Source organism: Hyla sarda, chromosome 1, assembly GCF_029499605.1.
Source record: "Hyla sarda isolate aHylSar1 chromosome 1, aHylSar1.hap1, whole genome shotgun sequence".
Taxonomy (NCBI): domain Eukaryota; kingdom Metazoa; phylum Chordata; class Amphibia; order Anura; family Hylidae; genus Hyla; species Hyla sarda.
In genome coordinates this window covers 593,880,784-593,903,929 of record NC_079189.1, presented here as the reverse complement: position 1 = coordinate 593,903,929, position 23,146 = coordinate 593,880,784, and the positions used below count along the sequence as shown (strand labels likewise).

The window sequence follows — 23,146 nt, the reverse complement described above, 5'->3', positions numbered from 1 at the left end:
GTGTTGCCCAGTGACAGCTCCAATACATCACTGCTCTAGAGGAGATCTGCATGGAGGAATGGGCCAAAATACCAGCAACAGTGTGTGAAAACCTTGTGAAGACTTACAGAAAATGTTTGACCTCTGTCATTGCCAACAATGGATTTTTTTTCTCATTCTGTCTCTCATAGTTGAGGTATACCTATGATGAAAATTACAGGCCTCTCTCATCTGTTATAAGTGGGAGAACTTGCACAATTGGTGGCTGACTAAATACCTTTTTGCCCCACTGTATGAAAAAAAATTACATAACATTTTTTTTAGTTTTGTTTCTGTTTCCTATTGGAAAACATGAAGTAGATAAGAACTCTGATAACTTTCAGGATGAGGTAGGTGACCACAGCGACACAAGTCGAGATAAATAAGATGACATCCAGGAGAAACTGCTGATACCAGGGCTGTTGGTAAGAGTAGGGCTTAAGATGGCCGCCTCCACCCGACTGGATGATGTGCTCCACCCATCCCAATAACTGCTGGTCGGGAGGAAGTGGACGTGAGCGCAGGATTATACTCTGCTTCATTACAGATGCCTTGTAACTGTGGGGGAAACAAATTGCTAAAATTATTGAAAATAATTTGATCCCTATAAGATTCTGGTCAGTAAAAACAAAAATGCAACTTTATCGCAAATCTTATGCAGCGTCATTGTTTCATATGAAGACCATTTTTTGCACAATTGCCCGCAATGTTTTTTTTCCATAGGTGCAAAGGCTGCAGCACAGGGGCCACTTGCAACCCACCATCATAGATCAGTGCAGAACTAAGAAGATCTATGATAGCGCCCTCTAATGGTTGGCCACATGAAACTTCCATGTTATAGAGAAATGGAGTAGATAAACATAGCACGTCACAAGAGGGACAGGTAAGTACTAATGGTGTGCTGTGTGACTGATACTGTTATGGAGGGGAACTGTGTTACTGGTACTGTTATGGGTTATGTCAGAAAGCAGTGTGTGCCCAGCAATATTGTATATGTGTGTGGGGGGGGGGGGGGCACTGTATGGACGTTGCCTCGCCGCCTAGGATGACATGGAATGCCTGTACTGTTACAGAACAGACAGAGCAGAGTTATAAGTAAGGAGCTGGGTGTAGGTGGAGTCTGGAGGGAACTGGCGGATCAGGAGGTTAGAGGTTATGGAGGGGCGGAGTGTAGGCTATTTAATCAAGAGCCTGGTTTCCGGACGGCCTCTTTGCGTAGTCACTGGCTGGGAAAGAAGCTTTCCACCCTCCCTCCTTTTATTGTGTTCTTTCTATGCTTCTTTGTAAAAAAAAAAAAAAAAGGAACATTTTGGGGACCATAGCGTAGAATGTCTTACTGGTTATTTCTGCATACGGGTAGTATGGAAGGGCCTTTGTTTACTGTTTTATGGAATTTGTTGTGGAGATGTTTGTACTTGGGGGCCTCTTCTCTGATGTTGTTTTCTTTTAGGTTAAAGGGGTACTCCGGTGGAAAACATTATTTATTTATTTATTTTTAAATCAACTGGTGCCTGAAAGTTAAAAAGATTTGTAAATTACTTCTATTGAAAAAATCTTAATCCTTCCAATACTTTTTAGGGGCTGTATACTAAAGAGAAATCCAAAAAGAAATGCATTTCCTGTGATGTCCTGACCACAGTGCTCTCTGCTGACCTCTGCTGTCCATTTTAGGAACTGTCCAGAGAAGCATATGTTTGCTATGGGGATTTTCTCCTACTCTGGACAGTTCCTAAAATGGACAGCAGAGGTCAGCAGAGAGCACTGTGGTCATGACATCAGAGGAAATTCATTTCTTTTTTGGATTTCTCTTTAGTATACAGCCCCTAAAAAGTACTGGAAGGATTAAGATTTTTTAATAGAATTGATTTACAAATCTGTTTAACTTTCTGGCACCAGTTGATTTAAAAAAATTCCACAGGAGTATCCCTTTAAGTCACACTGTGGCGGAGGAGAAATGGGTATGATGAGCACCAGGAGAGTAGAGTGTCTTGTCCGCCGGAGAGGGTGGCCGACATACCGCTTAGCTCCAAGAGTTGTTTGATTTGGTTACTGATAATAAACGCTGTGGCCGACCCCCAGTTTAACAGTTGTCCTGTTTTTATTTACACCAGACACCGAGATACAGTAGACACAAATGTAATACAAAGGTCGGTTACGGGCAGTCTGGCAGGCACTGTTGTAAGGTTAGGGGGCATTTTGTAAGAGAACTATGGCGGACAGAGGCGGGGGGCACTGTTGTGTAAACACACTGTAAGGTCAGCACTGTTGTAGTGGTAAGGGGCATTGCTTTTCTGGTAGTATTATTGGGGGGGGGACCTGTGTGGCTGGCACTGGTGTGTAAAAGCACTGTAAGGTCAGCACTGTTGTGTAAACGCACTGTAAGGTCAGCACTGTTGTGTAAACACACTGTAAGGTCAGCACTGTTGTGTAAACACACTGTAAGGTCAGCACTGTTGTGTAAACACACTGTAAGGTCAGCACTGTTGTAGGGGTAAGGGGCATTGCTTTTCTGGTAGTATTATTGGGGGGGGGGGGGGCACTGTGTGGCTGGCACTGGTGTGGAGGCACTGTATGGCCAGCACTGTTATAGGGGTTAAGGGGCATTGCTTTTCTGGTAGTATTATTGGGGGGGGGGGGACCTGTGTGGCTGGCACTGGTGTGTAAAAGCACTGTAAGGTCAGCACTGTTGTAGGGGTAAGGGGCATTGCTTTTCTGGTAGTATTATTGGGGGGGGGCACTGTGTGGCTGGCACTGGTGTGGAGGCACTGTATGGCCAGCACTGTTATAGGGGTTAAGGGGGCACTGTTGTAAAATAAATATGGTGGGGAGAGGGAGGGGACACTGTTGTATGGAAGCACTGTAAGGCCAGCACTGTTGTGAGGGGTATTGTTTTTCTGGTACTATTATGTCTGGGGCACTGTTATGTGCATGCACTGTATCTCTGTTCCTGCTCTGCCTCCTCAGGCCTTGCAGTAGGCATATCCCAGTGCTTGACTTTTACCCAGAGTCCCTTTTTAAAGGGGTATATCATAAATGTCACAGGTGGAGGGAGAGGTGACCATGCAAAATAATAGTATGCAATAGTGGCAGGGGTGCTTAAGGGGTTAAACTGATAATCAAACCTACCGGCTATTTTCTATTACTTCTCGTATGGTGTTTGCAAAGTTCTCAGCCTTCATTTGATCGGGTGGAATGAAGGTTCCCATGCTCTTTGCTTTAATGCGAACCATATTTTCATTCTGGTCTCCGAAAAGTGGGATCCCCACTATAGGCACCCCGTGGTACACGGCCTCCATCAGACTGTTCAGTCCTCCATGTGTCACCAGAAGACGCACTTTGGGATGGCCTATTGATAATTGGCGGGAAAGACAAGTTTGTACAAAGTTACTCAACTTATATAAATGATTGTTAAAGGACATAAATTATGAGATATTGCGGTATAGTGGACATGAAGATAAGCAAACCTAAACTTCAGGATTAGAAGAATATGGAGTTCATGAGCCGCTCCGTAATGTGAATAGTTGCTGTATAATACTACATTTTCTGGCTGGCCGCAGTTTCACTCCATCTCAATGGCTCCTTTTCCTTTTGTCTTTGGCCAAATCCCAGAACGTAGTCCAGTCCAATATGAGTCAAATCCATCACCAGCAATAACTTAGTCCTATGTGGGTTACCTGCCTGTTAAGCCATCTTGCAAATTTCATACCAAACCTCAAAGGGTTACTCCACTGGAAAATATTTTTTTTTTAAATCAACTGGTGCCTGAAAGTTAAACAGATTTGTAAATCACTTCTATTAAAAAATCTTAACCCTTCCAGTACTTATCAGATGCTGTATGAGCCACAGGAAGTTCTTTTCTTTTTGAATTTCCTTTCTGTCTGACCCCGGTGCTCTCTGCTAACACCTCTGTCCATATCAGGAACTGTCCGGAGCAGGATAGGTTTGCTGTGAGGATTTTCTCCTACTCTGGACAGTTCCTAAAATGGACAGAGGTGTCAGCAGAGAGCACTGGGGTCAGACAGAAAGGAAATTCAAAAGGAACTTCCTGTGGAGAATACAGCAGCTGATAAGTACTGGAAAGATTTAAGATTTTTAAATAAAAGTAATTTACAAATCTGTTTAACTTTCTGGCACCAGTTGATTTAGAAAAAAAATGTTTTCCAGTGGAGTACCCATTTAAAGGGGTACTCCGCTGCTAGACATCTTATCCCCTATCCAAATGATAGGGGATAAGATGACTGATCGTGGGGGGGGGGGTTTGAGGTTGTGGGGTCCCGCTGCTGGGGCCCCCTACGATCTTCTGCAGCACCTGGCATTGCTTAGAACTGTGGCAGTGGTCGTGATGTCACGGCCACACCCCCTCGTGATGTCACACCACGCCCCCTCTCATAGACATGAATAGAGGGAGCGTGGCATGAGAGCATGAGGGGGCGGGGGCATGGCATCCCGATCATGGCATCCGGCTCACAGAGTTCTCCAAGACCAATTTAAAATATAGGGAATATTTTATAAAGGCCTTGTATCTGTGTAAGAGGGTGCACTGGGGTCATGTGTGTTCTTTAATACTACTAAGTTATGTTAATAGTTTTATATTTGTTAATGGGTCTGGTTGCACAGTGGAGTTTATGCTCTTTGGGTCTGTGGTGTTGCTTCTCCTGTGTTGTATACCCTGGTGTAGTAGTAGTGTCCCAGTACCAATGGTCCAGCTACCAGTCTAAGAAATAATGTCCTTGTCCTAATTTATAAATGTGTATCAAGCACATGTATACATGTAACAAAAGTGTATGCAATTTGTACAACATTTTTACATTACTGTGCAACAGTTGTATGGAACTGTTGTGTAAGAAGCTGATATTTCATCACACTTACCGTATATACTCGAGTATAAGCCGAGTTTTCGTGCTGAAAACGCCCCCCTCGGCTTATACTCGTTTGAACTCTCCGCCTGTCAATCCCTTCATCAGTGGTCTCTTCAACCTGCAGACCTCCAGATGTTGCAAAACCCATGCTGGGTGTTTTAGTTTTGAAACCTCTGGAAGTCCGAAGGTTGAAGACCACTGTGGCCTTCGTCATCATCCAGCCCCCCCCCCCCCTTTTGTTTTTTACTCACCTCCCCTCGGCGGGAAGTTAGGGTGAGCTGGTCCGGGCCATCTATGCTGCAGGGACCGTCCGGTGGGGAGGGTTAGTCGTTGCGGGCTGTCCATTTTCACCGGGGGGGGGGGGGGGGGCCTCTTCTCCGCGATTCGGGCCTGCCCCAGACTAGTGATGTTGCCTTGACGACGAAGCACAGGGACGTTCATGTGCAACGTCCCTGTGCGTCGTCGTCAAGGCAAAGTCACTAGTTCGGGGCAGGCCCGAATCGCGGAAAGGAGGCTGGGAGTTGTAGTTTGGGAGTTGTAGTTGTAGTTTTGCAACATCTGGAGGTCCGCAGGTTGAAGACCACTGATGGAGGGATTGACAGGCGGTGATGATGAAGGGGGGGATGATGACGGGGGTCTGGATGATTACATGTGGGGATGATGTATTTCCCACCCTAGGCTTATAGTCGAGTCAATAACTTTTCCTGGATTTTTGGGTAAAATTAGGGGCCTCGGCTTATACTCGAGTATATACGGTATCTGAGCAATGTATGGCGGCACTGTTGGGAACTGTTACATAGGCACTGTACCGTGTATTATGTCTGCGGTGTATGGTAGTGTCAGCACTGCATGGCATTGGTATTCAGGCAAGTGTATGGAGGCATTTGGCACCTTCATTAAGCACTATACGGCATGGTTACTTGTACACTATATGATTGTACACCATATGGGGGGCACCACAAAGGGCACCAACCACTGAAAGCCTGGTCCTGGATCCGTTTTCACAAATAACTCTGTTGTCCTAGTATGATTTCTATATAAATCTTATATTCAACCATAAAATTACAATAAATATTATCGGCCCATCACTTTATTCAGTTCTTGAATGAATTTGGAAGCTCCTTACCCAACAAATCGTTCTGGGACACCCAGTCCATGAGCCTGACGTTATGGGCAACGTTCACTTCTTTTGGCCATTCTGACCTCTTATATCTCCAGATGACTTTCTGTGGAATCTTAGCAAATCCGTCATTCATCTCCTTCAGAAACTCCACTAGTGGAAGTGAAGAAATCATTGATCCCAGTGTCACCACTATAAAGCCAGAGTCCCCTGATTCTGCTATAAAGTCTTCTAGTTCCTGCATAATAAAGAATAATATAAATACTAATAGACGGGACAGTTTTCCCACCCACTGTAGATTACTCAGGACCACCTTGTGTCTTATGACTAAATAACATTACAAGGAAAGGATCCACAGATTGGTCATCGAGTTGCACTGTTTTTGTGTTGTTATACAGTGCTCCCTCAACTCACAATATTACTTGGTTCCAGGACGACCATTGTATGTTGGAACCATTGTGTGTTGAAACCATTGTATGTTGGGACCATTGTGTGTTGAAACCATTGTATGTTGGGACCATCGTATGTTGGGACCCCCCTGCTATCTCCCTTCTAAAGAAATGCCGGGTTCCTGTAGCAGTGGTCGTGACGTCACGACCACGCCCCCTTGTGACATCACACCACACCCCCTCCATTCATGTCTATGGGAGGGGGCGTGTCGGCCGACACGCCCCCTCCCATAGACATAAATGGAGGGGGCGTGGTGTGACATCACAAGGGGCCATGGCCGTGACGTCATAATCACAGCCTCCGACTCCGATTGTTCTGGAGCACCCCTTTAACTCCATGTTTGGGGCACTGTATCGGAAAACCACTAAAAAAAATTAAAACCATTTTACTCACTTGAGATACCGGCTTTGCAGGCTTGGCCAATAATCCTCCAATGCATTGAACATTTGGTAATAGTGGTCGAGGAAACTCAATAGCAAAGTCTACATTGTATATCCAGAGCTCAGCCTTTATATGCAGGTCAGTTATGGATGGTCTGGAGCCCACGGTAAAGTGCTCATTAATGACCATCTGAAACACTGCATCCATTTTTCCATCTACTATGGGGGATGCCAAGTACATTAAGGTGTTCTTCAAACGCCCAAAGAAATCCATGCGGTCGGTGAGCTCAGAGTAGAACATTGGTACGTAAGAGAGAGGACCTAGTATACCAATCTTGCCGGCATTCATGAAGGGCCCAGGGAAGAAAGCTATGTATGGAACACCCAGCTTCTCCGCGGCCAGGAAACTGCAAGGATTGAAGCCTTCAATGACAGCCAGGTCGTACTTTTCCTCCTTTAAGAAGTTAAATATGTCAGTCTGATGTAGAGTGACATTACATTGATAGGACAGCTCATTTAGAAACATCATGAAGTTGTCTAGACTGTTTCTGCAGAGAGAGAGAGAAATAAAAAGGAGAATAAGTGAAAAATAAAGCGGTAATAAAAAAAATTTAAAGGGGTTAATAATCCATAAAGGGGCACTCCGGTCAATAAAAAAAAAAAGTTTTCAAATCAACCGGTGCTAAAAAGTTAATCAGATTTGTAAAATACTTCTATATTAAAAAATGTATCCTTCCAGAGCTTATCAGCTGCTGTATGCCCGAGAGGAAGTTGTGTAGTTCTTTCTAGTCTGACCACCGTGTTCTCTGCTGCCACCTCTGATCGTGTCCGGAACTGTTAGGAACAGGAGAAAATGTCTCCTGCTCTGGACATTTCCTGACACGGACAGAGGTGGCAGCAGAGAGCACTGTGGTCAGACTGGTAAGAACTACACCACTTCCTGTGGAGCTTACAGCAGCTGATAAGTACTGGAAGGGTTAAGATTTTTCTATAGAAGTTATTTACAAATCTGAATAACTCTCTAGCACCAGGTGATTTGAAAAGAAATTTTATTTTCACCGGCGTACCCCTTTAAATGGCTTATTCAAGCTTATCCAGCAGCTTCCGGGGTGATGTCATTTGTGCCCCTATTGCCCCAAGGTAGACTTGCCTTGGCAGTGAGGGCCCACTTAGTCAATGAATGACCACAAAGGTGTCTTGCCTCACTGTGATTGGCTTGCGCAGGTCGTCACTGCTGAAACGAGTCCATGTCAGAAGAAGGAATAGAGAGATAAGGCTAAGTTCACACCACGTTTTTGCAATACAGTTCCAGTATCAGGTTTCTGATGAAAAATGGATTCCTCAAAACCGGTCTAAACTGTATCAAAACGTGTGTACAAATTTTAACCCGTTGAAGGTTGAAAACCGTATACGATTTGAAAAATGATGTCCGGTTGCATCCGTTTTTTAAGAAAAAAAAACGTATATGTTTTTAACCTTTCACTCCATTATGAATAAAGTTTCACTTGTTTGATTGAAATTCCAAGAAAAAAACTTTTGGTGTGCACTGCGTATGTGCAAAGTAAAAAGCCTTATGGTGCAAACCGGATGGAACCGTACACACATACGGTTCTCTACGGTTCCCATTGACTCCCATGTTAAAAAAAAACGTATACGGTTTCTATACGGTTTTTCTCTCGGACCAAAAACCATTGTAGGCTACGGTTTTGGGTACGGGAAAAAAACGGACAAAACCATACGAGATGCAAAACGTACACAACTGGATGCATCGTTTGGCATACGGCTTTCAATGGAGAGTCAATGCATACGGTTTTCAATATGGATCCGTACGGTTTCGAAATTGAAAATGTATATGGGAACTGTGTTGAAAAAATGTGGTGTGAAACCAGCCTTAGCGGGGAGTAGCAGATTAACCGGTTGATGTCACACCCGGAGATGTGGGGGAGCAAGATAGGCGAGTATGTTTTTTTTTTTTTTTTTTTATACTGTCCCCTCCCCCGCCAAATATAAATTTTTGTGGTGCCCCGATAAGGGTAAACTCTTTAAATGAGTATTCTAAATACAGCAAATGAAAGTTATTTGTTGTATAATGAAATATTATGGCCTATCATCAGGATAGAGCATCAATAGCTGATCAGTGGGAGACTGACACGCAGCACTTGTGCTCATCACTCACATATACAGTAAAAAGAGACAGAAGTAGATAGATCTGTGCATTGCTTAGTGGCCATGGTGGGGTACTGCAGCTCAACTCCCATCAGTTATATATGGTCTATACAAAAAGGCCCCGAAAAATACCTTTAATTGGGTATTCTGCTGTCAGTAAGTTGTATTTAAAAAATATATATCACCCAAGATATATTGTGTTTACCCAGTACGGAATATCGTATCCTGCCCATCCTGTCAGGCAGATGTTGCCTTCAGTGTCCATCTTGGGTCATCATTTTGTTATTCTAGAATTTTCCATGTTACTGTTTCTTTAAGACATGTTAGCAGAGAAGGTGCAGAGTGAATCAGGTGACCTGTCTGCCCCAATTGGAATCCTCTAAATTGCCCTGTATATAGTGTATGGGGGAGGAGCTGCCCCAGTCCTGTGGAGTCTAAGACCAGAGTTCAGCTCAGAGCCCAGTCCTGGGGGGGGGGGACTGGGGAAGTGCAGGAACTCACCCAAGATTTCCACTCAAGGGCCGGTCCTGCAGAATTACTGCTAATGGGAACGATGTTCCTGCTGTGAAAAAGTGCAGGAACTCAGTTCCCACGCATTCCTGCAGGACTTCTGGAGAAGTCAGAGAGAAGGATGAGGTGATCTGAAGGGGCCTCAAGCTAATCAGAAGCCTAATCCTGCAACCACGCATCTCCTAAGGAAAATCCCCTATGCTCAGGTGAAAAGTCAAAGCCTAGCAGTAAGCACAAAACTCTGGTTAAAGGGGTACTCCCGTGGAAAACTTTTTTTTTTTTTTTTTTTTTTTAATCAACTGGTGCCAGAAAGTTAAACAGATTTGTATATCACTTCTATTAAAAAATCTTAATCCTTCCAGCACTTTTTAGGGACTGTATACTAAAGAGAAATCCAAAAAAGAAATGCATTTCCTCTGATATCATGACCACAGTGCTCTCTGCTGACCTCTGCTGTCCAGAGCAGCATATGTTTGCTATGGGGATTTTGACAGTTCCTAAAATGGACAGCAGAGGTCAGCAGAGAGCACTGTGGTCATGACATCAGAGGAAATGCATTTCTTTTTTGGATTTCTCTTTAGTATACAGCCCCTAAAAAGTACTGGAAGGATTAAGATTTTTTAATAGAAGTGATTCAGTCAGTCAGTCAGTCTGCAGCACCAAAGTCAGCATGGGTTGCCATTCATGACAAGTCAGGCACCATACAGCACAGCACAAACAACTAAAAGTCCCAGCAAGGCGATAGGCTTCCAAGGTTTACTCTGCACTTTCCATTGCACCCATCTATACTGTAAAGGAATCCCCATCTATCCTACCTCAGTAAAGACAGTTATCCGTAACCTTGTATCGGAGTATTTATTGGCCCGCACAAGGGTGTATAGGGAGAAGTATTTGTAGTAGAGAGGGAAGTGCTCATGGGTGTATAGGGAGAGGTATTAGCAGTAAAGAGGGAAGTCCTCATGCCGCTGTACAGAACACTGGTGAGACTTGGAGTATTGTGCGCAGTACTGGAGGCCGTATCTCCAGAAGGATATAGATACTCTAGAGAGAGTTCAGAGAAGATACTAAACTAGTACATGGGTTGTAGGATAAAACTGACCAGGAAAGGTTAAAGAGTTCACTGCCCCCATCATGATAAACACCCCTTTCCTTTATTTACATTTTTAGTCTTCTACCCTGATATCACTCTGTATTTTCTGCTCAGTCTCAGTCAGATTCACAGACTGGGAAGGGGCGTTCCCCAGCAGGTGTGACATCATCTGAAGCCATACAGGGGAGAACTTCCTCCCTCACTCTGCTATACACAGCCCAGAGCAGTTCAGTGTGTCAGATGAATTATGATTGGCTAAGGCTGCACCCCCCCCCCCCCCCCACCTAAGCTCTCCAGACTGCTATTCCAGATTTTGGACTCCTGCCAGGCAACAAGTAGGAGTCCAAAGTCTGTGCAAGAGATGGGGGGAAATGTGCTGTGGACATGTAGGGAGACACCTAGTGGCAGCTTTTTTCAACACAATAAAGGAGGAGAGGATATTTATATAGGAGAAAAACTACTACAAGAGGACATAGTGTTATATAGAGGACATAGTGTTATATAGAGACATAATGTTATATAGGGGACATAGTGTTAGATAGAGGACATAGTGTTATATAGGGGACATATTGTTATATAGAGACATAATGTTATATAGGGGACATAGTGTTATATAGAGGACAGATTGTTATATAGAGGGGGAAGGATTCTGCAGTAATATCAGGAAGTATTACTTTACTGAGAGAGTAGTGGATACACAGAACAACCTTCCTGCAGAAGTGGTAGGTTCAGGTGATTGGAGTTGAGCTGCAGTGACCCAGCACGGCCTCTATACAATGCTCGGATCTTTCTGCTTCTGTCTCTTTTTTACTGTATATGGCGGCGACACACAAAAGTAGCACACAAAAAAAATCCCAGAGTCATTATAGACCCTTATGACAGACTGACCGGCCCCTGAGATTGTCTTTCTGCTGTTCATTGAAAAGAGCTTTAAATTCCTTTATATATTTTTCATCCATGGAGTATGTGGAGACGGCATAGGGGCTCTGCCTGGACTGGCGACCTAAAATGTGAACATGAGTAAATAAATCAGACGTGAGAGAATTCACAATGTCATAATTTTATAGGTCCGTCCCACAAGGATATGAATGATATTACCATTAAAATAATGAGTATTGTTGCTGCATTACTTAAAAGATATTTTATACATTCGTGCAGTGTTTTATACGGTTGTGTTTGTACTAGGTGTGGCTTAGTAGGTCATTTTCCGGAGGGAAAGAAGGAGCTTGCATAGAGCTTACCCTATGTTAAGGGGGTACTCCATTGCAGAACTTATTCCCTTACCCTCCTTGATCTCCTGCCCAGCACCCCATCTCTCTCTCTGCACTGACTACTGTTGACCAGGGGACACAAAGCAGTGGCCAATGCGCCCCTTTATATATCTCTATGGGAGACCCGGAGATACCCAAACGCTGTATCTCTGGCTCTACCATAGTGCTACATGGGGGGGGGGGGGGGGGGGGCGTGCTGGCCACAGCGGAAATTGTGTACAGAGAGAGATGGGGTGTCAGGCCTGTGGATAGGGGATAAGACGTTGTGCAACGGAGTATCCCTTTAACCCCTTAAGGACCGGAGGTTTTTCCGTTTTTGCATTTTCGTTTTTTGCTCCTTGCCTTTAAAAAATCATAACTCTTTCAAATTTACACCTAAAAATCCATATGATGGCTTATTTTTTGCGACACCAATTCTACTTTGTAATGACGTCAGTCATTTTGCCCAAAAATCTATGGTGAAGCGGGAAAAAAAATCATTGTGCGACAAAATTGAAAAAAAAACGCTGTTTTGTAACTTTTGGGGGCTTCCGTTTCTACGTAGTACATTTTTCGGTAAAAATGACACCTGATATGTATTCTGTAGGTCCATACGATTAAAATGATCCCCTACTTATATAGGTTTGATTTTGTCGGACTTCTGGAAAAAATCACAACTACATGCAGGAAAATTAATACGTTTAAAATTGTCATCTTCTGACCCCTATAACTTTTTTATTTTTCTGTGTATGGGGCGGTATGAGGGCTCATTTTTTGCGCCGTGATCTGAAGTTTTTAACGGTACCATTTTTGCATTGATAGGACTTATTGATCACTTTTTATTCATTTTTAAATGATATAAAAAGTGACCAAAAATGCACTATTTTGGACTTTGGAATTTTTTTGCGCGCACGCCATTGACCGAGCGGTTTAATTAATGATATATTTTTATAATTCGGACATTTCCGCACGCGCTGATACCACATATGTTTATTTTTATTTTTATTTACACTGTGTTTTTTTTTTTATTGGAAAAGGGGGGTGATTCAAACTTTTAATAGGGGAGGAGTTAAATGACCTTTATTCACTTTTTTTTTCCACTTTTTTTTTGCAGTGTTATAGGTCCCATAGGGTCTTTATCATTGTTCTCTTATACTGATCATTGTTATCCCATAGGGACCTATAACACTGCACACACTGATCTCTTATGCTCCCATAGGGACCTATAACACTGCACACACTGATCTTCTATGTTGATCACTGGTTTCTCATAAGAAACCAGTGATCAACGATTCTGCCGGATGACTGCTCATGCCTGGATCTCAGGCACTGAGCAGTCATTCGGCGATCGGACAGCGAGGAGGCAGGAAGGGGCCCTCCCGCTGTCCTGTCAGCTGTTCGGGATGCCGCGATTAGCCGCGGCTATCCCGAACAGCCCGACTGAGCTAGCCGGGAACTTTCACTTTCACTTTTAGCCGCGCGGCTCAGCTTTGAGCGCGCGGCTAAAGGGTTAATAGCGCGCGGCGCCGCGATCGGCGCTGCGCGCTATTAGAGGCGGGTCCCGGCTTCACTATGACGCCGGGCCCGCCATGATATGACGCGGGGTTACTGTGTAACCCCGCGTTATATCAGAAGAGCAGGACCAATGACGTACCGGTACGTCATTGGTCCTTAAGGGGTTAAGGAAAAAGAAGTTCTGTCAGGTCTAGAGATGCTTCACTGAGAGAGGAAGGGCTGAGGCAGCCTCACTACCCAAGGCCTTAAAGGGGTACTCCGGTGAAAACCTTTTTTCTTTTAAATCAACTGGTGACAGAAAGTTGAACATTTTTGTAAATTACTTCTATTAAAAAATCTTAATCCTTCCTGTACTTATTAGCTGCTGAATACTACAGAGGAAATTCTTTTCTTTTTGAAATGCTCTCTGATGACATCACGAGCACAGTTCTCTCTGCTGACGTTATTATAATAATAATAACGCTTTATTTATTGTTGACCTTAGCGGGATTTGAACCCAAGGCCCCAGCACTGCAAGGCAGCAGTGCTAACCACTGAGCCACCATGCTGCCCTTAGCATGCATCTGCTATGCATGGTTGCTAAAATGTACAGAGATGTCAGCAGAGAGCACTGTGCTCGTGATGTCATCAGTGTTCCAAAAAGAAAGGAATTTCCTCTGTAGCATTCAGCAGCTAATAAGTACTGGAAGGATTAAGATTTTTTTAATAGAAGTAATTAGCAAATATGTTTAACTTTCTGGCACCAGTTGATTTAAAAGAAAAAAGTTTTCCACCGGAGTACCCCTTTAAAGGGGTACTGAAGCCAAATGAACTTATCCCCTATCCACAGGATAGGGGATGGGTCGCTGATCGTGGGGGTCTGACCCCTTGCGATCTCAGGAATGGGACCACTAGACGACACACACTCCAATCTTTTCTATGGGGGGGCGCTGATGATGCCCGAGTGCTGGACTCTCTGGAGTGCTGGAGCACATGCTCCTCACTCAGAGCAGGGTCCCGTTCTGGGGGTCCCAGCAGTCGGACATCCCACAATCAGCTAATTATCTCCTATCCTGTGGATAGGGGATACGTTTATTTTAGTTGCAGTACTCCTTTAAGTATGCCTCTCCACAAGGTACAGAGCGGCCTTGTCAGAAGAGATAGCGGAGGACAGCCGCAGGCAACACAACCCCTGCTAAGATTTTCTGTGGGCTGCCAAATAGATAGATGGATGAGAGACAGATCTGACCTGGAAGCATTCCACCTATGTCTTGTAGAAACATTCTCACTTCGTGGCCATTGTCATGAAGTATACGGGAGATCTCATCCATCAGCAGGTAATGACTTCCACCTAATATAAAACAGAAGATATATCAATGGAACATAACAGGCCCAGGTACATATCCTACTAAGGTAAGAACAGCAGGTATAACTACAGTATCTCCTATAAGTGACTCCACCCCTCACATTATATATACAGTATCTACCATAAGTGAGTCCACCCCTCACATTATATATTCAATATCTCCCATAAGTGACTCCACCCCTCACATTATATATACAGTATATCCCATAAGTGACTCCACCCCTCACATTATATATACAGTATATCCCATAAGTGACTCCACCCCTCACATTATACAGTATCTCCCATAAGTGAGTCCACCCCTCACATTATATACAGTATCTCCCATAAGTGAGTCCACCCCTCACATTATATACAGTATCTCCCATAAGTGAGTCCACCCCTCACATTATATATACAGTATATCCCATAAGTGACTCCACCCCTCACATTATATACAGTATCTCCCATAAGTGAGTCCATCCCTCACATTATATATACAGTATATCCCATAAGTGAGTCCACCCCTCACATATATACTGTATCTCCCATAAGTGAGTCCACCCCTCACATTATATATACAGTATCTCCCATAAGTGAGTCCACCCCTCACATTATATATACAGTATATCCCATAAGTGAGTCCACCCCTCACATTATATATACAGTATATCCCATAAGTGACTCCACCCCTCACATTATATATACAGTATCTGCCATAAGTGACTCCACCCCTCACATTATATACAGTATCTGCCATAAGTGACTCCACCCCTCACATTATATACAGTATCTCCCATAAGTGACTCCACCCCTCACATTATATACAGTATCTGCCATAAGTGACTCCACCCCTCACATTATATATACAGTATCTCCCATAAATGACTCCACCCCTCACATTATATATACAGTATATCCCATAAGTGAGTCCACCCCTCACATTATATACAGTATCTGCCATAAGTGAGTCCACCCCTCACATTATATACAGTATCTCCCATAAGTGACTCCACCCCTCACATTATATACAGTATCTGCCATAAGTGAGTCCACCCCTCACATTATATACAGTATCTCCCATAAGTGACTCCACCCCTCACATTATATACAGTATCTGCCATAAGTGAGTCCACCCCTCACATTATATACAGTATCTCCCATAAGTGACTCCACCCCTCACATTATATACAGTATCTGCCATAAGTGACTCCACCCCTCACATTATATATACAGTATCTCCCATAAATGACTCCACCCCTCACATTATATATACAGTATATCCCATAAGTGAGTCCACCCCTCACATTATATACAGTATCTCCCATAAGTGAGTCCACCCCTCACATTATATATACAGTATATCCCATAAGTGACTCCACCCCTCACATTATATACAGTATCTCCCATAAGTGAGTCCATCCCTCACATTATATATACAGTATATCCCATAAGTGAGTCCATCCCTCACATTATATATACAGTATATCCCATAAGTGAGTCCACCCCTCACATATATACTGTATCTCCCATAAGTGAGTCCACCCCTCACATTATATATACAGTATCTCCCATAAGTGAGTCCACCCCTCACATTATATATACAGTATCTCCCATAAGTGAGTCCACCCCTCACATTGTATATACAGTATCTCCCATAAGTGAGTCCACCCCTCACATTATATATACAGTTTCTCCCATAAGTGAGTCCACCCCTCACATTATATACAGTATCTCCCATAAGTGACTCCACCCCTCACATTATATACAGTATCTGCCATAAGTGACTCCACCCCTCACATTATATATATACAGTATCTCCCATAAGTGAGTCCACCCCTCACATTATATACAGTATATCCCATAAGTGAGTCCACCCCTCACATTATATATACAGTATCTCCCATAAGTGACTCCACCCCTCACATTATATATACAGTATCTCCCATAAGTGATTCCACCCCTCACATTATATATATATATATACAGTATCTCCTATAAGTGAGTCCACCCCTCACATTATATATACAGTATCTCCCATAAGTGAGTCCACCCCTCACATTATATATACAGTATATCCCATAAGTGAGTCCACCCCTCACATTATATATACAGTATCTACCATAAGTGAGTCCACCCCTCACATTATATATACAGTATATCCCATAAGTGAGTCCACCCCTCACATTATATATACAGTATATCCCATAAGTGACTCCACCCCTCTCATTATATATACAGTATCTCCCATAAGTGAGTCCACCCCTCACATTATATATACAGTATATCCCATAAGTGAGTCCACCCCTCACATTATATACAGTATATCCCATAAGTGACTCCACCCCTCACATTATATATACAGTATATCCCATAAGTGAGTCCACCCCTCACATTATATACAGTATCTCCCATAAGTGAGTCCACCCCTCACATTATATATACAGTATATCCCATAAGTGAGTCCACCCCTCACATTATATATACAGTATCTCCAATAAGTGAGTTCATCCCTCACATTATATATACAGTGTATCCCATAAGTGAGTCCACCCCTCACATTATATACAGTATCTCCCATAAGTGAGTCCACCCCTCACATTATATATACAGTATATCCCATAAGTGAGTCCACCCCTCACATTATATATACAGTATCTCCAATAAGTGAGTTCATCCCTCACATTATATATACAGTATCTCCAATAAGTGAGTCCACCCCTCACATTATATATACAGTATCTCCCATAAGTGACTCCACCCCTCACATTATATATAGTATCTCCCATAAGTGAGTCCACCCCTCACATTATATACAGTATCTCCCATAAGTGAGTCCACCCCTCACATTATATATACAGTATCTCCCATAAGTGAGTCCACCCCTAACATTATATATACAGTATCTCCCATAAGTGAGTCCACCCCTCACATATATACTGTATCTCCCATAAGTGAGTCCACCCCTCACATTATATATACAGTATCTCCCATAAGTGAGTCCACCCCTCACATTTTATATACAGTATATCCCATAAGTGAGTCCACCCCTCACATTATATATACAGTATATCCCATAAGTGAGTCCACCCCTCACATTATATATATACAGTATCTCCCATAAGTGAGTCCACCCCTCACATTATATATATATATATATATATATATACAGTATCTCCTATAAGTGAGTCCACCCCTCACATTATATACAGTATATCCCATAAGTGAGTCCACCCCTCACATTATATATACAGTATCTCCCATAAGTGACTCCACCCCTCACATTATATATACAGTATCTCCCATAAGTGATTCCACCCCTCACATTATATATATATATATACAGTATCTCCTATAAGTGAGTCCACCCCTCACATTATATATACAGTATCTCCCATAAGTGACTCCACCCCTCACATTATATATACAGTATATCCCATAAGTGAGTCCACCCCTCACATTATATATACAGTATCTCCAATAAGTGAGTTCATCCCTCACATTATATATACAGTATCTCCAATAAGTGAGTCCACCCCTCACATTATATATAGTATCTCCCATAAGTGAGTCCACCCCTCACATTATATACAGTATCTCCCATAAGTGAGTCCACCCCTCACATTATATATACAGTATCTCCCATAAGTGAGTCCACCCCTAACATTATATATACAGTATCTCCCATAAGTGAGTCCACCCCTCACATATATACTGTATCTCCCATAAGTGAGTCCACCCCTCACATTATATATACAGTATCTCCCATAAGTGAGTCCACCCCTCACATTTTATATACAGTATATCCCATAAGTGAGTCCACCCCTCACATTATATATACAGTATATCCCATAAGTGAGTCCTCCCCTCACATTATATATACAGTATCTCCCATAAGTGAGTCCACCCCTCACATTATATACAGTATATCCTATAAGTGACTCCACCCCTCACATTATATATACAGTATCTCCAATAAGTGAGTTCATCCCTCACATTATATATACAGTGTATCCCATAAGTGAGTCCACCCCTCACATTATATACAGTATCTCCCATAAGTGAGTCCACCCCTCACATTATATATACAGTATCTCCAATAAGTGAGTCCACCCCTCACATTATATATACAGTGTATCCCATAAGTGAGTCCACCCCTCATTATATATACAGTATATCCCATAAGTGATTCCACCCCTCACATTATATATACAGTATCTCCCATAAGTGAGTCCACCCCTCACATTATATATACAGTATATCCCATAAGTGAGTCCACCCCTCACATTATATATACAGTATCTCCCATAAGTGATTCCACCCCTCACATTATATATACAGTATCTCCCATAAGTGATTCCACCCCTCACATTATATATACAGTATCTCCTATAAGTGAGTCCACCCCTCACATTATATATACAGTATCTCCCATAAGTGAGTCCACCCCTCACATTATATATACATTATCTCCCATAAGTGAGTCCACCCCTCACATTATATATACAGTATCTCCCATAAGTGATTCCACCCCTCACATTATATATACAGTATCTCCCATAAGTGAGTCCACCCCTCACATTATATACAGTATATCCCATAAGTGAGTCCACCCCTCACATTATATATACAGTATCTCCCATAAGTGATTCCACCCCTCACATTATATATACAGTATCTCCCATAAGTGAGTCCACCCCTCACATTATATACAGTATATCCCATAAGTGAGTCCACCCCTCACATTATATACAGTATCTCCCATAAGTGAGTCCATCCCTCACATTATATATACTGTATATCCCATAAGTGACTCCACCCCTCACATTATATATACAGTATCTCCCATAAGTGAGTTCACCCCTCACATTATATATACTGTATATCCCATAAGTGAGTCCACCCCTCACATTATATATACAGTATATCCCATAAGTGAGTCCACCCCTCACATTATATATACAGTATATCCCATAAGTGAGTCCACCCCTCACATTACATACAGTATATCCCATAAGTGAGTCCACCCCTCACAATATACATACAGTATCTCCCATAAGTGAGTCCACCCCTAACATTATATATACTGTATCTCCCATAAGTGAGTCCACCCCTCACATTATATATACAGTATCTCCCATAAGTGAGTCCACCCCTCACATTATATATACAGTATATCCCATAAGTGACTCCACCCCTCACATTATATATACAGTATATCCCATAAGTGACTCCACCCCTCACATTATATATACAGTATCTCCCATAAGTGAGTCCACCCCTCACATTATATATACAGTATCTCCCATAAGTGAGTCCACCCCTCACATTATATATACAGTATCTCCCATAAGTGAGTTCACCCCTCACATTATATATACTGTATATCCCATAAGTGAGTCCACCCCTCACATTATATATACAGTATATCCCATAAGTGACTCCACCCCTCACATTATATACAGTATCTCCCATAAGTGACTCCACCCCTCACATTATATATACAGTATCTCCCATAAGTGATTCCACCCCTCACATTATATACAGTATATCCCATAAGTGAGTCCACCCCTCACATTATATATACAGTATCTCCCATAAGTGAGTCCACTCCTCACATTATATATACAGTATCTCCCATAAGTGAGTCCACCCCTCACATTATATATAGTATATACCATAAGTGAGTCCACCCCTCACATTATATACAGTATCTCCCATAAGTGATTCCACCCCTCACATTATATACAGTATATCCCATAAGTGAGTCCACCCCTCACATTATATATACAGTATCTCCCATAAGTGAGTCCACCCCTCACATATATATATATATATATACAGTATCTCCCATAAGTGAGTCCACCCCTCACATTATATATACAGTATCTCCCATAAGTGATTCCACCCCTCACATTATATACAGTATATCCCATAAGTGAGTCCACCCCTCACATTATATATACAGTATCTCCCATAAGTGACTCCACCCCTCACATTATATATACAGTATCTCCCATAAGTGAGTCCACCCCTCACATTATATACAGTATCTCCCATAAGTGAGTCCACCCCTCACATTATATACAGTATCTCCCATAAGTGACTCCACCCCTCACATTATATATACAGTATATACCATAAGTGATTCCACCCCTCACATTATATACAGTATATCCCATAAGTGAGTCCACCCCTCACATTATATATACAGTATCTCCCATAAGTGATTCCACCCCTCACATTATATACAGTATATCCCATAAGTGAGTCCACCCCTCACATTATATATACAGTATCTCCCATAAGTGAGTCCACCCCTCACATTATATATACAGTATCTCCCATAAGTGAGTCCACCCCTCACATTATATATACAGTATCTCCCATAAGTGAGTCCACCCCTCACATTATATATACAGTATCTCCCATAAGTGAGTCCACCCCTCACATTATATATACAGTATCTCCCATAAGTGAGTCCACCCCTCACATTATATATACAGTATCTCCCATAAGTGAGTCCACCCCTCACATTATATATACAGTATCTCCCATAAGTGAGTCCATCCCTCACATTATATACAGTATCTCCCATAAGTGAGTCCACCCCTCACATTATATACAGTATCTCCCATAAGTGACTCCACCCCTCACATTATATATACAGTATATCCCATAAGTGAGTCCACCCCTCACATTATATATACAGTATCTCCCATAAGTGAGTCCACCCCTCACATTATATATACAGTATCTCCCATAAGTGAGTCCACCCCTCACATTATATACAGTATCTCCCATAAGTGAGTCCACCCCTCACATTATATACAGTATCTCCCATAAGTGACTCCACCCCTCACATTATATATACAGTATATACCATAAGTGAGTCCACCCCTCACATTATATACAGTATATCCCATAAGTGACTCCACCCCTCACATTATATATACAGTATATACCATAAGTGACTCCACCCCTCACATTATATACAGTATCTCCCATAAGTGAGTCCACCCCTCACATTATATACAGTATATCCCATAAGTGAGTCCACCCCTCACATTATATATACAGTATCTCCTATAAGTGAGTCCACCCCTCACATTATATATACAGTATCTCCCATAAGTGAGTCCACCCCTCACATTATATATACAGTATCTCCCATAAGTGAGTCCACCCCTCACATTATATACAGTATCTCCCATAAGTGACTCCACCCCTCACATTATATATACAGTATATACCATAAGTGAGTCCACCCCTCACATTATATACAGTATATCCCATAAGTGACTCCACCCCTCACATTATATATACAGTATATACCATAAGTGACTCCACCCCTCACATTATATACAGTATCTCCCATAAGTGAGTCCACCCCTCACATTATATATACAGTATATACCATAAGTGACTCCACCCCTCACATTATATACAGTATCTCCCATAAGTGAGTCCACCCCTCACATTATATATACAGTATATCCCATAAGTGACTCCACCCCTCACATTATATACAGTATCTCCCATAAGTGAGTCCACCCCTCACATTATATATACAGTATATCCCATAAGTGACTCCACCCCTCACATTATATACAGTATCTCCCATAAGTGAGTCCACCCCTCACATTATATATACAGTATCTCCCATAAGTGAGTCCACCCCTCACATTATATACAGTATCTCCCATAAGTGACTCCACCCCTCACATTATATATACAGTATATACCATAAGTGAGTCCACCCCTCATATTATATACAGTATATCCCATAAGTGACTCCACCCCTCACATTATATATACAGTATATACCATAAGTGACTCCACCCCTCACATTATATACAGTATCTCCCATAAGTGAGTCCACCCCTCACATTATATATACAGTATCTCCCATAAGTGAGTCCACCCCTCACATTATATATACAGTATATACCATAAGTGACTCCACCCCTCACATTATATATACAGTATCTCCCATAAGTGAGTCCACCCCTCACATTATATATACAGTATATCCCATAAGTGACTCCACCCCTCACATTATATACAGTATATCCCATAAGTGAGTCCACCCCTCACATTATATATACAGTATATCCCATAAGTGACTCCACCCCTCACATTATATACAGTATCTCTCACAAGGTTTTCACACACTGTTGCTTGCTTAATGCACAAGTTTAATCCAAAAAATACACATAATTGTATTCATAATACAGAGAAGAGATATAAAATCATTTAAAAAACTGCTCCCCCCTGTTCAGTCAACAAGTGACTCCCTCAGGGGTGTTGATTTTATTGTTTAGACCTTCTCCACAATGTGTAACTGCAGGTAGCAATGTCATGTGCGTGACACTGTGTTGTTTTATTTTTACTGTAGTAAGTAGTGAGTCCATGGTGGCGTGCGCCATGTAACCCGAGCCTATGGGTGTGCCCGAGTTCTCAC

General features: G+C 42.4%; 1 protein-coding gene across 3 annotated transcripts in view; it reads right to left on the bottom strand.

The window, feature by feature from the left end:
- Positions 1-252: 252 nt before the first annotated feature.
- Positions 253-23,146, bottom strand: part of LOC130295632 (UDP-glucuronosyltransferase 3A1-like) — a 58,759-nt gene continuing 35,865 nt past the window's right edge. For all 3 annotated transcript variants that reach the window (XM_056546552.1, XM_056546561.1, XM_056546569.1), the window contains exons 2-7: positions 14,587-14,688; positions 11,482-11,596; positions 6,841-7,375; positions 6,004-6,235; positions 3,145-3,364; positions 253-576 (exon numbers count right to left, since the gene is read on the bottom strand). In XM_056546552.1, the coding sequence (XP_056402527.1) occupies positions 300-576; positions 3,145-3,364; positions 6,004-6,235; positions 6,841-7,375; positions 11,482-11,596; positions 14,587-14,688 (1,481 nt within the window). In that variant the 3' untranslated portion in view covers positions 253-299. The remainder of the gene's footprint in view (positions 577-3,144; positions 3,365-6,003; positions 6,236-6,840; positions 7,376-11,481; positions 11,597-14,586; positions 14,689-23,146) is intronic.